Below are 14,920 nucleotides of genomic sequence, written 5' to 3' on the forward strand. Positions count from 1 at the left end.
TTTTTTAAATTAACGTGTGTTACGAGCTACGTATTATTTCAAACAAATGCAATATTACATAAACATAGGTTAATTATATTACAGTACTATATGAGAGTAATATAATATTTAAATGAATGATCGATGTTACGCGAACATGACTGTCTATTTTGTTTTCGTTCTTGAACTTTCTAGAAATCGTCTCGATTTCCTAGAAATCCAAATAACAAACATACTCTATGTAAAGCTTCTCTTTAAGTCTTTAAAAAGAGATAGACTTACATATCTGTACGTATATATACAATTACGTATTATATAGAATTAATTTTACCAATTCTTAGAATACGAGAGAGGTTGGAAAAATTACGATCTTTATTAGTAGAGAATGTGTATGTGTGTGTGCGTGTGTGTGTTATGTTGTATATGTGTTTGTGTGTGTGTGTGTGTGTGTGTGGTGTGTATGTGAAAGAAAGAAAGAGAAACAGGAGAGAGAGAGAGGTAGAGAGGAAGACGGAGACAAAAAGAAACAAAGAGAAAGAGAGAGTGAGAGGGAAAGAGAGAGAGAGAGACAGAGAGACAGAGAAAGAGAGAGAGACAAACTGTATATGTATATGTATATATAAAAATCGAATATAATATCAAAATATGATCGATCATGTTTAATTAATACAAAATAATTAATAAAATAATCAATAAAACGTTGATGAAATATCGATATTATCAAAATATTGGTGAAAAATTCCAAAAAAAAAGATTGCGTAGTAGCCCTCATGGAGACACCGATTTTATTTTCACGAATATTTTTTAAATGCAATGATATCTCGACTAACGAACAATACATGTTAGAATACGCATTTTAAAAAATCAATTGATATATAGTAGGAGGATGTATGTTAGAAAAAATATCACTAATTACCTGTAATTACGATGACAACGATACCGGTATTAACTTACTCTCAAATTTCAACATGGCATCTGATTCGAATTGGTTAACGTTTGGCGATTCATCGCAGCGCATGCGCACAATGCTAATTTACATATAACGAATCTCCAAACATAATTATTTCGCTGTAATATGTGAAAATTAATAAAATCAATAAATATAACGTGAGAGAACCTTTAATATTATCTTGATTCAAAATACAAAAAGTTTGATTAATCATATTACAAAATGTTTGATATTTATTTAATTGATATCAAATAAATTAAATTTAAGTGAAAATTTTGAATACTTACACTGACATAAATTAATTGTAATAAATGTTAAAAGATTTTTATGTATAAAAATTTATTTGTTACATTAATTAAAATAATACATTAGAAAAATTTCATGCTACACACAAAATATATATATATATATATATATATAATAAGTATAGCTAGCACGTGAGCACCGAGCGATAATAGATTAAATTAAAAAAATTCATAAGTAATCTCGAGGATTAAGATATTCTTTAATTAATTAATTATTTACAAGTATGTTTATTCCCATCGAGCACTACTATTGCCTCTTAAAAACAACTTACTAAGAATTATTTTTACTTTTGATTCATCTATATTCATATATATATATATATATATATAATTCTCTTGTATCAAACTATACACAGAAACATGCATACAGCGACACACTCACGTGCATACTATCAGGAAATCCCTACTCTAAAGATAAATGAATTCGTATATGTTCAAACCGAGCTCACTATGTCCGCAGTTGCGTTTATAACGCGAGGGAGTTATCATATTCTGAATATCAGCTGCTGACTTTCATGTCAAAGAAACATCTTATCTGAAAGAGTAAGTCCAATAATACTTTCTTTATTTTGTCTTCTTTTTTCTATTTCATTAACATAACCTTCAAAAAAAGAAGAACATTTAGCTATTACACCTTCAAAAGTAATTTCTTTCATTGTATGATTAAGTCTTTCTTGTATAATTTTATGACTAATCAATTATAACTTTTTTCCTTGTGCTATAACTTTTATAAGTTTGTAAATATAGATTAGAGATCTTAAAAATTTTTGTACGCATGTTTAATTGTTGCAAATATTATATTTCAATAAATTTATACAATTTTGATTATATTAAACAATTTACATTATATTTATCTATTTTCAATTTTGAGAAAGTCTAAAAAGATAAGATAAACTGTAAACTACTTATGATATTAAATTTCATCTTAGATTTAACATAAATAACTATCAAATACTTGAATTTTATATCTTTCTTCAACATTCTCTGAAATAACATATATTGTTACTACATTATTTCACTACTGATAAAAGAGATGTTTATCACTAATCCATATTGTGTTTATCGCACTTTAATTTTAAAGATTTAAGAGAAAAGCAAAAGATAAAATGTAAGCTAAATTAAATTTTAGATTCTTATCTAGATATGACATACATAACTTTTAATTAATAATATTAAATTTTTAGATTCTATTCTAGATACGGTATATATACATATAATTTTTAAGCACTTGAATTGTGTTAGGTAGTTCCAGTACTTTCTTCAAAATTATTAGAAATGAAATGTACTATTACTACTTTATTTCATTACATACAAAAGAAAATATAGTAATATTATAACATGACAATGATTTTATGTTGTTACCATAACATTAATAATTAATATTAAAGACTTTAAATGATCTTTATCACTTTTGCACAAATGCAAAAATATGTATATAGATGTTTATTTATAAAAGTTTACATATATATTGATTGATAGTACTTTATTTATTGAGAATTATGGAAAAAAATGATTATTACATTTATCTTATGATTATACATATTTGAAATAGCCATGGCGCTATGGGAAAAAGTAAATAAAGACTGCAAAAGATAGTTAATTAATTAAATTAATAATTGATTAAAGTTTCTGATATAAAATTGAAATTAAATTTTGGGTACAGTCTATGATTTTAAATGAATTAAATATATATATATATATGTGTGTATATCCATTCTAGTTGTATAAAATAAGTGTGCATCTGTACTGCGAAACTGAATTAAAGTTAAAATATATGTGCATACGTATGTAGCAATGTCATTCTCTATTGTATACCATGCTATGCTACAATGGCTGGAAAAATGTAAAAGTCTTCTCCGCAATGAAGTTCACATTTTTGTCAATAGAAAGAGTTATATTTTGGCTAGTACATATATTTATCAAACAAAATTATTAAAAGAGAAAAAAGCAAAAGAAACAGGAAAAAAAAAGAAAATAAAGAAAGAAATAAGAAGATATTTCCAAGAAATCGTCTATAAAAATTATTTTCACGTATTTTTCAGTCAGCTCAAAAAGATCAATCATGTCTACTAATACAAATTGGCGATGGGTCTTATTTTATCTACTTATTGTATATGCGCGATCGTCAAGTCAGGTAAAAATGAAACTTTATTATTAAAAAAAAGAATGATCGTCTACGATTTAAGTATGATTAAATGTTTTATTTAAAATCAGGCATCGACGCCAGCTTCAAAGAGCTATATAGCCGCGGTCGTAGAATTTGCACCGGAAAAAATGGCCAATAACAGCAAACTCACTTTGCAAATCAATACGTTGAGATATTTGAAACTCATACAAGATGCTGGTAAACAGGTAAATGGATTTTTATTTAATTTCGAACAATTTTAATATTTCGTTCTAATATGAGCTTTAGTGTTATCGATTTTTTACTCTATTACATTTTATATATTTTACTTTTATTCAATCTCCGAAATTATTTTCTTCCATATATTGTTTTCATTCTCTCCCTCTCCCCTTTCTCCCTCTTTCTTTTTATTTTTCTTTTTTCTTTTTTTTTTTTTTGCGTACAATCACATCGTATCGTCTCATTTCCACTTTCACTCCTATTTCATTCAACGAACGTTGCACGAATTTATGAATTTATCCGAATAGAGAAATAAAGAATCTTATTAGAAAAAAACTTTGTCTTACATAAGAAGATTGATGACGAAGAATAACTTTTGAGCAAGTATATATGTACATCTATCTTACTAGCGATATATAATAAAGTCTCAGAAATCGATACGTTGAAATTCTAAGACGAAATTTATAAACAAAGTTATTAATGTAACGTACGACTATTTCTTTTGTATTTTTTATTTCATTTTTTTTTTTTTTTCTTTTCTTTTTCTTTTCTTTTTTTCCCAGAACGCCGACATCGTTGTTTTTCCCGAGAATGGTATAACTGGTTATGAATTTCCAGAGAGAAGTGAATTGGACTCGTGGACAACGTTGATACCCTCAGCTGATGCGGAATATACACCTTGTACTACAAATATGAATGGCGTTAGCGAGGTAAACTCCATTCTTCTTCTTATCTTCAATATTTATCAATTGAAATAATCTGCTCTCCATTTTTTATATTTATATAATAAATAAATCATGTCGATTAAGTAAATGAGTATTGCAAAGTATTCAAGTCCGATCGAAATTTTATCTCGAATATATATTTAGATTTCTCTTTGCGTACATATATGCAATACACGAATATTTTTAATGTGTTGAAAATTTGAAATCTTTCACGAAACATATTCGTGAACTTTGATAAGATATTTATGATAGTAATAATAAAAATAATAATAATTTTGAAATATATGAATCAATATTACATAACATACAAAGTTACGAAAACTGATAGCGATAATTAATCGATAATGATCGTAAACGCTAATAAACATTAATAATATATGATAATTTTTGATAATGCATTCTTTTTTTTTTTTTTTTTTTTGCAGGTACTGAAGAACATATCATGCGCCGCTAGAAATAATAAAATATACACTGTCATTAATATTGCCGAAAAAGAACATTGTACGGGCAATAATTGTCCAGAAGATAAAGTATTTTATTATAACACCAATGTTGTATTCGATCGCAGTGGCACGATAATAGCAAAGTAAAATATTCGAATAATAATGTTTTCTACGTCGAACGAAGAGATAAATGATAGTTTGAATTAATACGATGTTTCTCATTTATAGATACCGCAAAGTAAATCTTTTTGTGGAACCTGGATTTGATAGTCCGGCACGTCCAGATGTGGTAACATTCGATACGGATTTTGGTGTTAAATTCGGAACGTTCATTTGTTTCGATATTCTATTCGCAAACCCTTCCTTGATTTTAACAAGAAATCGTGTAGTTACCGATATTATTTTTACAACGGCATGGTTCTCTGAGACTCCATTTTTAACTTGTAAGTCAAATCAAAATCTAAGTAAAACTAATTATAAATGTTCTCTCTCACCTTCCCCTTCTCTCACTTTATTATAACTGTATAATAACGATATAAATTCATTTATAATGTAGCCATTCAGACGCAATCAGGTTGGGCGTTCTCGGAGAATGTAAATTTTTTGGCAGCTGGATACAATAATCCCATAAGGGGTACTACCGGCAGCGGAATTTATTTCGGTACGATCATTTAATTCATAACGACGTAATATAAATAGAATTATAAGTCAACTTAATGTTAAGATATTAATCGAAATAACGTAAAATCATCGAATGAGAACGTGTTAATAAATATTTTAACAAAGAAAAATTTTATTTAGGTCGCAATGGGATAAGCAAAGCCATAATATTAACTAATCGAGGTACCAAATTATTAGTCGGAGAAGTTCCTAAGATGCCGAGTAGGATTTTATCACATCAGAATGTCATAGGCAAAGAACATCCCGAAATCGCATACGCAAAGTCAAAAGTGAGCGAACATTTTCACAATGAACTAAGGAGAAAACGTGAAGTAATGGAAGACTCGATGATATTATTACGTGAAAATGTTACTTCATATCAGACAGAAATATTGAAGGGCGATGTTACGAAGACTTTGTGTCATAATAATCACTGTTGTCGTTTCGTCATTGAAACGATTAAGTTAGATAAGAAGGTACAATACCGATTGGTTGTTTTCAATGGAATCCGCGTTATTGCGAATATACGTTCGATGGGTGTGCGACTCTGCTCAGTAATACAATGTTCCGACAATACCTTGCAATCTTGTGGATCTGTTATCGAGTCCGCAACGACTTTCAACAAAATCAGCATATCAGGAAAATTCGACAAGTCGAAGTATTCTTTGATTATGCCAAATACTTTGGGCCAAACGTTGTTGCCGTTACATGACTGGTCGTTTAAAGAATATGCATTCGGCGATCACAAACACGTGTATATGTCTTCGAACGGAACGTTAACAAATCCAATTACATTCGGTATTTATTCCAGAGATAATAGCAGGGATAACACTGTAAACTAATAAATGATACTGCTTCTTCAAGCAATATCACCTCCTATTAGTTTTCGATCGTAATAACATTTCTACTAGCACGTTTTTTGTATCAACTATTTCAAAGACTTCCATAAAGAGACTGTTTTCTATTTTCAGTTAATACCAAAATATATTTATGTTAAAATTTTTTCATATTATTATTATGAAAAAATATAAAATATTTTTGCAACATAAACGGTGATATCTTGATGTATGTGTATTATGTGAGGGGTATATAAAATATAATTCTACATGTTACAGAAATATTCATCTTGTTATTTAAATCATATGAAGTAGATTCTTAAAAGTATCACTCAAGTTTCAAAATTCTTCATTACCCATGATTTTATAATGGTTTACGCCAACAATGAGTACATGCGGTATTTCTCGATTGATTTTAACGAACAAGGTCTCATTTTAAAGATGAAGGTTCAAGCTATGACACAGTTTTTTTTTTTTTTTTGGAATTCTTGAAAAAGCTTCATTTTCATGGAAAAATATGTCACAAAGTGAATCTTTTTGACACTATATTTCTATTGATTTTAAGAGAATAATTATCCACAAGTAGTAATAATCTGGCATATTTCTTTTCATTTGCTTTTGTCAAATGTACTATTATTTTTGCGACATACAAAAGTTTCTGTCACACGGTAATTCGATTATTAAATTACACGTGAAGGTTATACAAGGGATATAACCTACATAATCTTAATATACCGATGTAACAGGCGCATAGTGAGAACAGTGTTTTCCTTGTAGTTCATGTTTTGTTTATGCCATATCTGTCATTGAAGTCACATACGTTACGAAGTTAAGATAGTAAAGAGCTTATAAATCATGGAATATCATAATGTCATCTCTCGTAATAATGATAATCCTAAAACAATTGAAATGAAAACATTCGAAATACAGGATAACTTAACCTGATAAAATTATTTGGATCTTTTCCTCATAAATATAAAAAATGTGGAAAACGACAATGATACTCGCAAATACAATTATAGGGTTAACTTCAAAAATCGCAAGAAAGAAAAGATATTTTCCAGCGTCATTTGTAAGTTGTGATCCAAGTAAGTGAAAAGAAATAATATCCTAAATATATCACCTTGATCTAAATGATTTTTTTGTCTTTTTCTTTTCTTTAGTTAGATATGCTCATTCTGACATCCCATTACCAGATTTTGAAGGGATATTAAAGCCAAATAAAAAACCACTTGATTCAAATGAAAATCGAAAATGTTTAAATTATGCCGTATCTTTTGGTACATTTCATTATACATCCATTCTCTCATATTGGATAATATTAAAAATATAAATATATATATTATTTATATTTTATAGTTGCTGGAGTAACTTGTATGTATACTTTTAAGTCTCATATGTTGCATTATATAATGTATTTGGCACCATCTCGTGATGTACTGGCTACGGCTCAAACAGAAGCCACATTGACTAATATACCAGAAGGGAAAGTTGGAATTGTTAAATGGCGAGGAAAACCAGTTTTTCTTTACCATAGGTAATTTATTATATATATATATATACATAGAGTTAAAAAGAAGATATGAAATGTAACTTTTTATTGCCGTTAGAGCACAAAATATTATTGAGCAAGAAAGAGCAGCCGATATATCAATTTTGAGAGATCCTCAAACGGATGACGAAAGAGTGAAAAAACCCGAATGGCTAATTGTCATTGGAATTTGCACTCATTTAGGATGCATACCTATTCCTAATTCTGGTATTATTCCAGGAGGTTTCTTTTGTCCTTGTCACGGATCGCATTATGATGCGGCCGGACGTATACGAAAAGGACCAGCACCTATTAATCTTAATATTCCTAAATACGAATTCATTAATGATGAAAAGATAATTATCGGTTAAGTGGCTTTATCAGTTTTTTTTTTATTCATGCCGAATAACTTGTATTTATAGAATTAATTCTAAGTTTTGACATTATCTGCATTGACTTTATGATAAAAATAAAAAACCAATCTACCATATCTACAATCTAACATATCTACTTATATATACGTAATTCTTAAAGTGAAATATTACTTATTAAAATTGTTCAAGGCACCTAAAAAAATGGTGATCATTTTACGATTCACAAGAGACAATATTTACAAAATGAATCGTGAAAAATCAAAATCCATATATCTTTTTAGATATCTTTTCTTTTTTAACAAACAAAACTGTACTGTTCACTGTCGTCAAACTGCGATAAGATCGAAATATTATAATAATGACAATAAAATCGTTCATGACTTCGTCGTCTTTCGAAGAAATAAAAAGTAGCGTAATATTCATTAAAATGAAATCCATGCCGATCTCGTTACAATTCAACAGCATAATTAATTAATATGACAAGTTAATTATTTTACGTGTCATTATGCTAATTATTAAATACATTAAAAACTATTGTGAAATAATATCGTCACAAATTTGAATGGCCGCCCTGCTCCTATCATGAAAGTGGAAGGGATATGTATGCGCAATAGGATTACTGCGCAGCTCGCGCATCGACGAATCTCAAGTTCGCAATATCGCAACTTTAGTAGGACATATGTATAACATGTGTTTACGTTCAGTCGATTTTATTCTTCGAAGCTTATAACATATATTTTGTCATTTATTACGTCCATTTTCGAAGAAGCTTCTCTCATACGCAGTTATCTCTCAAGCTGTTCGTCGTAACTATAATACTTTAATTAAACACTTTTTGTACATATTATAAAATATAATACAAAATTCGCAAAAATGACTCCACCTATGGAGAGGATTCAAATCTTAGAAACTATTGAAAAAGATATCATTGTTTGTTTACAAAGTGCAGGTATATTTAGAACAATAATATTAATATTTTGTACTGTCGTTAGATATATTTTGTAAGGTTATACGAATATTCGTGTATCATTATAGGACAAGCGTTTATGGAATTAAGTAAGGAAAAGTCTAGTTTAAAGCAAGCAGAAGCCCAAACTCATCAATTTTTGAAAACTTTAGGCCATGTGGAATCAAAATTGAGCGAACAAATCAATTATCTTACACAAGTTTCGACAGGTTCGTAAATACTAAGACTTATAACCTCCAAATATTGATAATGTCCGCACTGAGAAATCTGACACTGAAAAGAAATCTGTATTATTCCATGTTTATAATTATTTTTTTAATTAAATTCTTTATTCAACAGGTCAACCACACGAAGGTTCTGGATACGCGAGTCAAAAGGTTTTGCAAATGGCGTGGCATAGGTTAGAACATGCTCGTAGTAGAGTAAATGAACTGGAACGCATAAAGAATAAACCAAGATAAAAACTGATTTAAAGAAATATATATTTATAAATACATGTTCTAAATATAACAATAATTATATTTAGAAGGTATCGTCATGTATCATAAAACGTAACAATAAATTAATTTTTTATTTTTTATTTTATCTCTAATTTTCTTTTTATATTTCATCTTTCAAATCAGCTGTTATTAACAAGATGTAGTATAAGACACTAATTTGAAAATATGATATAATTTACAATGTATGTAAAATAGGCACATGATGAAACCTTCATTTATTTTATGAATGAACGAGTTACTATAAAAATAGATAAATAACATTTTACTATCTTAACGTTACGTAATCTATGTTATGAACTTAAAGATATCTGAAAACATTCCAAGTACGATGCATCCTTCTGCGCGTTAAGATGCATGCGAGTAGCACGAATTAAATTCAAATTCGGCGAATTTATTTCTTGAATGTTAATTATAAATTTTAAGATATGGAACTATCCATAGCAGCCATACTGCGTTTAACAGTAGCAGCTAATGAAAGGCGAGATCTTCTTTCTTCATCTAATTGTTTAGTAAGTAATGACATTTGTGACTGTAAATCTGTCATTTGATTTTTTAAGGTTTTCACAGTTTCCGATAATGACCTGAACAATACAACATTCGAATTAAACAGATAATTCATAAGTAAGATATTAAAGATAGATTAAAAGAATGTACCGATCAGCACGAGTATCCCAATTTACACCTCTCTTGTGCATTGATGATGCATCGCGCGTTCTTTGCCATTCAATATCCATCATAGCTAAGATTTAAAATTTATCATAATAAATATGTAATATATACATATCTACAAAAATGTTATGTACTTACAATTAGATTCATTAGAATTCATGGTAAATCTACTGTTGACAGAAAGACAGTAACTTTCTATTATTTTTAGAATAATTGCATCTTCTTCAAATTGACGTTCATCTGTTAGAACAAAACACTATAGTGAAAAACGAAGTCTCTATTGTCTTCGAGTTCATTGATCGTGTAAATTTCTCTTGTACAGATGCAATGACTGACAGATATATATATACACATATAATATATATTTATGAAATGAAGAAAAGTTATTATATACGCGTATGCGATCTTACCAAATGTCTTGAGTGTATATAAAGGTGGGGCTGGACGTAACGAAGCGATACTCCAAGGAGTCTTAATCCCTGGAGATAAACAATGATCCGCTGCCGACCGCTGGCGTTTCCCGCTCATCTGACTGTTCATCTATATAAAATAATTTTTTATAAACATTAATAATAGTAACGCATGAAATTTTCTTTCTTTTTTTTTCTTTTTTTTTTTTTTTTGTGTATCTATAATGAATTATAAAAAGCATTCGGAGCACACGCCCTACCTACAAAAAGAAAAAAGAACTTGACTAAACTAAAAAAGAAAGTGAGCACAATGCATATTCGTTAAACGAACGTGAAAAGGATAAATAATAATGTAAATTTCTACGTGATTCGTGTTCTTTCCCGGTTATATGTATTTTATGAATAGTTATGTTAGCAAAGCAAAAGCATTCTTCACACAACATGGCTGTGAAATAGAAGCATAAAATCATTGATGATAAATGATTATTAGTGGTGAAATCAATGAAAGGAAATCAATCCAATTGAGAAGAAAAAAGAAAAAAAAAAAAAAAACAGCCATGCCATGGAAGCTTGCCTCGTTCCGTGCATCCTGACAATGGAATTGTTTTCTTGAGCCACCAATGAGCATATAATCCTGATCTATAAACTTGACCAGTTTGTTCAGGTTGTTCTTCAATAGTTGGTTGTACTGGACGGACCATTCGTTTTCCCTTTTTTTTAAGATTACTTTGATGTAAATGTGGAATTGGTTCTGTGAACCTTTTGTGCTTAATATTTTCATAATCTTTTGTAGTAAGAAACACAATGTTTTTCTCTGTTTCTTCTTTCATATTATCAAATGCATCTTTTACATCTTTTTTAATAGAGCTGGAGGAAGGCTGCTTTACCGAATGCGTCATCTTATTAATATTTTCTGACGAAGGGAATGAACGTTCGCTATCTCTGGGTGTAGAGCCAAACGGGGAAGTACAAATGCATTGATGTTCAAACTTATTTTCATCAATTTCGCTTTCACTATGAGACGTTCTTATTGGATCTATATATTTACTATGACTGCATCTTTGAGATTTGTAACAGGAATTGAGCTCTGTTGAGTTTAAGTGATAACTTTCAGCCATTCCAGAATCTGATGAGTGCAAACTGGTAGTAGGACATAAATGTTGATCATTCCTTAGATTTCCATTATCAGCTCTGTTTACGTGTGTTACAGAATCTTGAACACTGAGTTTTGAAATGTCCGGTATTTTTGGATAAAGCTCGACAACGTCCCAACATTTTATTGTACCACCGCAAGGCATATATTCGCGTGGTATGTCTAAATTTTCTCGATAATGATCGTGTGTTCGCGGTAGTAAAATTGGCACTGCAGAATTACTTGTAGAAAGTAATATATTTGGCAGGACGTGGCTCGTTGTACGGCCAGCAGGTAAACTCTTGCTGGTTTCGAACGTAGAACGATCCCCGTAAGCGGCCCTCGATGCAAAGTTCGTGAGAGAATTACTTTCTATGCCATAGGTACGAAGATCGGTATTTTCAACCTCGTATCTGACATCGAGCGTTAAAGTAGATTTACGTAATATTTTTGGCGGATCTTGACTATTTTCATTATCGATAATGGTTTCACAATCGGACATACATTCGCTACTTTTGTTAGGAAAAATAGTATACGTTACATTACATCTGCGCATCTTTACGTTACTTATATCTGGCTTTAGGACATATTGAATATAAAGTAACTTTTTCATTAATTCAACTTCTATGATTTTTTTCCTCACGAGCCTTGCAAAGTACCTCGAGAGCCGCGTATACGGAGGATGATTATAACTCACTCGAGGCATTGTTGGTGATTTCAATACATTGGTACCCTGTTCTTGGACTAGAAGCTCAATCCAACGTTGCCTCTCTTCTTTACTTGCACACAATACCGTTATATTTTCAATCATTGGTCCTACGAAAAAGAAATGATATAGATAATATTTGATTAGTAAAAACTTAAATCATAGAATTGACTATACCCGTTATTTCAAAAGCATTCCTTATTTCATCAGTGTCCTCTGTTGCTGTAACATTAATGCCTGTCAATGGGAGTTTCCCCTAGGAAATAGTTAAATTTACATAGACAAATACATATATGAAAAGTAATATGCTCTAGACAATTTTTTGAAATGATAGTATACCTCATAAATAAAAGAACTCATTCTTGGACTGGTACTCAATACTAATAATGTAGAGGGAAAGAGAACGAAATATCTGTCTCTTCTATCTACACCTGTCGCTAGAGTCACAGATCCAACGTGAAGAATTTCACCAAGGGAACTCAATTCTTCACCTTCCCAACCTTTAATGCCGCTAGTTAATACCTGTAGTGCTAATTCACGTTGTTTACGTATCGAAGAACAAGAATCCTATTAACGTTTGGTAATAATAAGTATCTTTCATACGTTATGTTAGATCAAATTTTATGACAAATATCAATTTTACCGCTATTTCCCTATAAACCGCTATACTTCGTTGCGTGTCTCCTCTATCGGAATGATTTTTTTCCGTGTACCTTTCTAATTCTTGTAGCATAGCAGAGTACTTGTCTAATCTTCTAAATGGTTTACTAAGACCCGTCGTTAAAACTAATATACCTGGAGAAATTGCACCGCTATCTTCCATAAATTCATTTAATTCGTCTCTGTAACAGTACTTCTTGTAATTTCTCCAGTAGAAATCATTTCTCTAATAGAGAGAGAGAGAGAGAGAGAGAGAGGGAGGGAAATAACAAGAATACTATGCAATATATTTTTTACCTGTATCTATCAAGAATGCAGACCGCTTGTGGATGATTATTACAATATGCGGTATGAATAGATTTTAATCTTGGAGCAAGAGTTAAAAACAAATTTCCTATTCTACCAGCTACACCTTGTAGAACTGTAGCTTCCAAATTTGTAAGAAGACGTTGATGCATTTCCAAAACTTCGTGTATATTACCTAATAACTGTTTGTACTCTTCCTTTTTTAATCTAGGATTATAATATAGTTAATTCATGATTATAATAATATAATGAATATAATGTTAGATGAAAAATAATCAAATGCCATGAGACCTACATATTTGATGATTCTAATGGTTGCAAGAAATTATTAACTAAGCCTTGTAATTCCGCTACATTAATTCTTTCGGAATCTACAATGTCTTTTATTACTATATCACGATTAAGTTTCTGATGAACAGGTGATTCCGGTAAACCTTTATCTGAGGATACTTTAACGGAAGAAAGTCCATTATCTGCAATAATATAAATTCTTATATAAGAAAAATTGAATCAAATCTTGATACAACAGAATGATATAACAGATCATTTATTTAATATAATTCTTGTATAAGACATAAATCTCACCTGGTACTCTATGCTCTTTGACATAATTAGATGGAAACCATCCAGTTTTATCATGCAACGTACCCTCCCACCAACCTTCATCGTCCGTTTGAGTTATCGTTATTATATCACCTTTCTTAAAGCACAACTGTAAATTACAATCCAAATTTGAGATGTATTGGATCGACTTATCTGTAAATCATTATTTTTACTAGAATAAGATCTCACATACTTCATCGTTATTCTTTCCCTTAAAGGAAAAGAGTGCTGTCACAAACTTAGGTGCATCAGGTTTTGACATAACTATGGATGTTTTTCAAATATCTTGGAGTTCAATTAAAAGCGAATAGTCAGAAAATGAATCACTAGCATTTAAATGTGAGAATATTTTACAAACTTGAAACGTAATTATTGCATGTACTTTTTATACACTGAAGAGAGTAAGTGCAGTGACAGTACAATCACTATTTAAGATTCAATTATTTACATTATTATAACAATACCGAGGGGCTACTTTATATCCATTAATAAATATGACATATTATGATTCTAATCCGGTCCAATCACACTGAATTCTATCTATATAATGCTTATAAAGTGCAATTGCAGACATTACATTTATATATCTTGCCAACCTATACTTGCTACAAAGTATTCTATAAATAACTCGGCCTTTGCATCACATGACCATGTTTACTGGTATGTTCTTGACAGCGCCGTGCTTATGAAATGGCACTAATTTTTTGGATTCTTCATTTATAGAAAAAAATTTTTATTTTTCTCAACAATTATTAACAACAAAGCTACTTAATCTGATAATAATAATAAAATCTACGTTATAAAATATTCCTCGTATATAA

At 29.9% G+C, this 14,920-nt stretch overlaps 4 protein-coding genes across 5 annotated transcripts; 3 read left to right on the top strand and 1 right to left on the bottom strand.

Moving 5' to 3' along the window:
* The first annotated feature begins 1,617 nt into the window (after positions 1-1,617).
* LOC124949141 (vanin-like protein 1) lies at positions 1,618-6,523 on the top strand. The gene is made up of 8 exons (XM_047493779.1): positions 1,618-1,776; positions 3,276-3,367; positions 3,448-3,585; positions 4,141-4,287; positions 4,728-4,888; positions 4,974-5,188; positions 5,302-5,406; positions 5,547-6,523. The coding sequence occupies exons 2-8, from the start codon at positions 3,296-3,298 to the stop codon at positions 6,245-6,247; spliced, it is 1,539 nt and encodes a 512-aa protein (XP_047349735.1). The 5' UTR covers positions 1,618-1,776; positions 3,276-3,295; the 3' UTR covers positions 6,248-6,523.
* A 143-nt stretch (positions 6,524-6,666) lies between these two features.
* LOC124949142 (cytochrome b-c1 complex subunit Rieske, mitochondrial-like) lies at positions 6,667-8,262 on the top strand. Of its 2 annotated transcripts, XM_047493780.1 has the most exons (4): positions 6,667-7,329; positions 7,405-7,521; positions 7,601-7,778; positions 7,852-8,262. In XM_047493780.1, exons 1-4 carry the CDS (start codon positions 7,224-7,226, stop codon positions 8,141-8,143), a joined length of 693 nt encoding a protein of 230 aa, XP_047349736.1. In that variant the 5' UTR covers positions 6,667-7,223; the 3' UTR covers positions 8,144-8,262. The 2 variants fall into 2 exon arrangements, with proteins under 2 accessions (XP_047349736.1, XP_047349737.1); XM_047493781.1 differs by lacking the exon at positions 7,405-7,521.
* A 537-nt stretch (positions 8,263-8,799) lies between these two features.
* LOC124949143 (mediator of RNA polymerase II transcription subunit 11-like) lies at positions 8,800-9,693 on the top strand. Its single transcript, XM_047493782.1, has 3 exons — positions 8,800-9,095; positions 9,182-9,322; positions 9,453-9,693. Exons 1-3 carry the CDS (start codon positions 9,020-9,022, stop codon positions 9,572-9,574), a joined length of 339 nt encoding a protein of 112 aa, XP_047349738.1. The 5' UTR covers positions 8,800-9,019; the 3' UTR covers positions 9,575-9,693.
* Positions 9,579-14,757, bottom strand: LOC124949140 (rho guanine nucleotide exchange factor 7). The gene is made up of 12 exons (XM_047493778.1): positions 14,293-14,757; positions 14,082-14,208; positions 13,792-13,969; positions 13,488-13,703; positions 13,174-13,372; positions 12,870-13,097; positions 12,708-12,786; positions 12,522-12,640; positions 10,693-10,822; positions 10,421-10,522; positions 10,268-10,352; positions 9,579-10,194 (listed from the first exon to the last, which is right to left on the bottom strand). Exons 1-12 carry the CDS (start codon positions 14,359-14,361, stop codon positions 10,032-10,034), a joined length of 1,695 nt encoding a protein of 564 aa, XP_047349734.1. The 5' UTR covers positions 14,362-14,757; the 3' UTR covers positions 9,579-10,031.
* Between the last annotated feature and the right edge of the window lie 163 nt (positions 14,758-14,920).

This window comes from Vespa velutina, chromosome 5 (genome assembly GCF_912470025.1).
Source record: "Vespa velutina chromosome 5, iVesVel2.1, whole genome shotgun sequence".
NCBI classification, from domain to species: domain Eukaryota; kingdom Metazoa; phylum Arthropoda; class Insecta; order Hymenoptera; family Vespidae; genus Vespa; species Vespa velutina.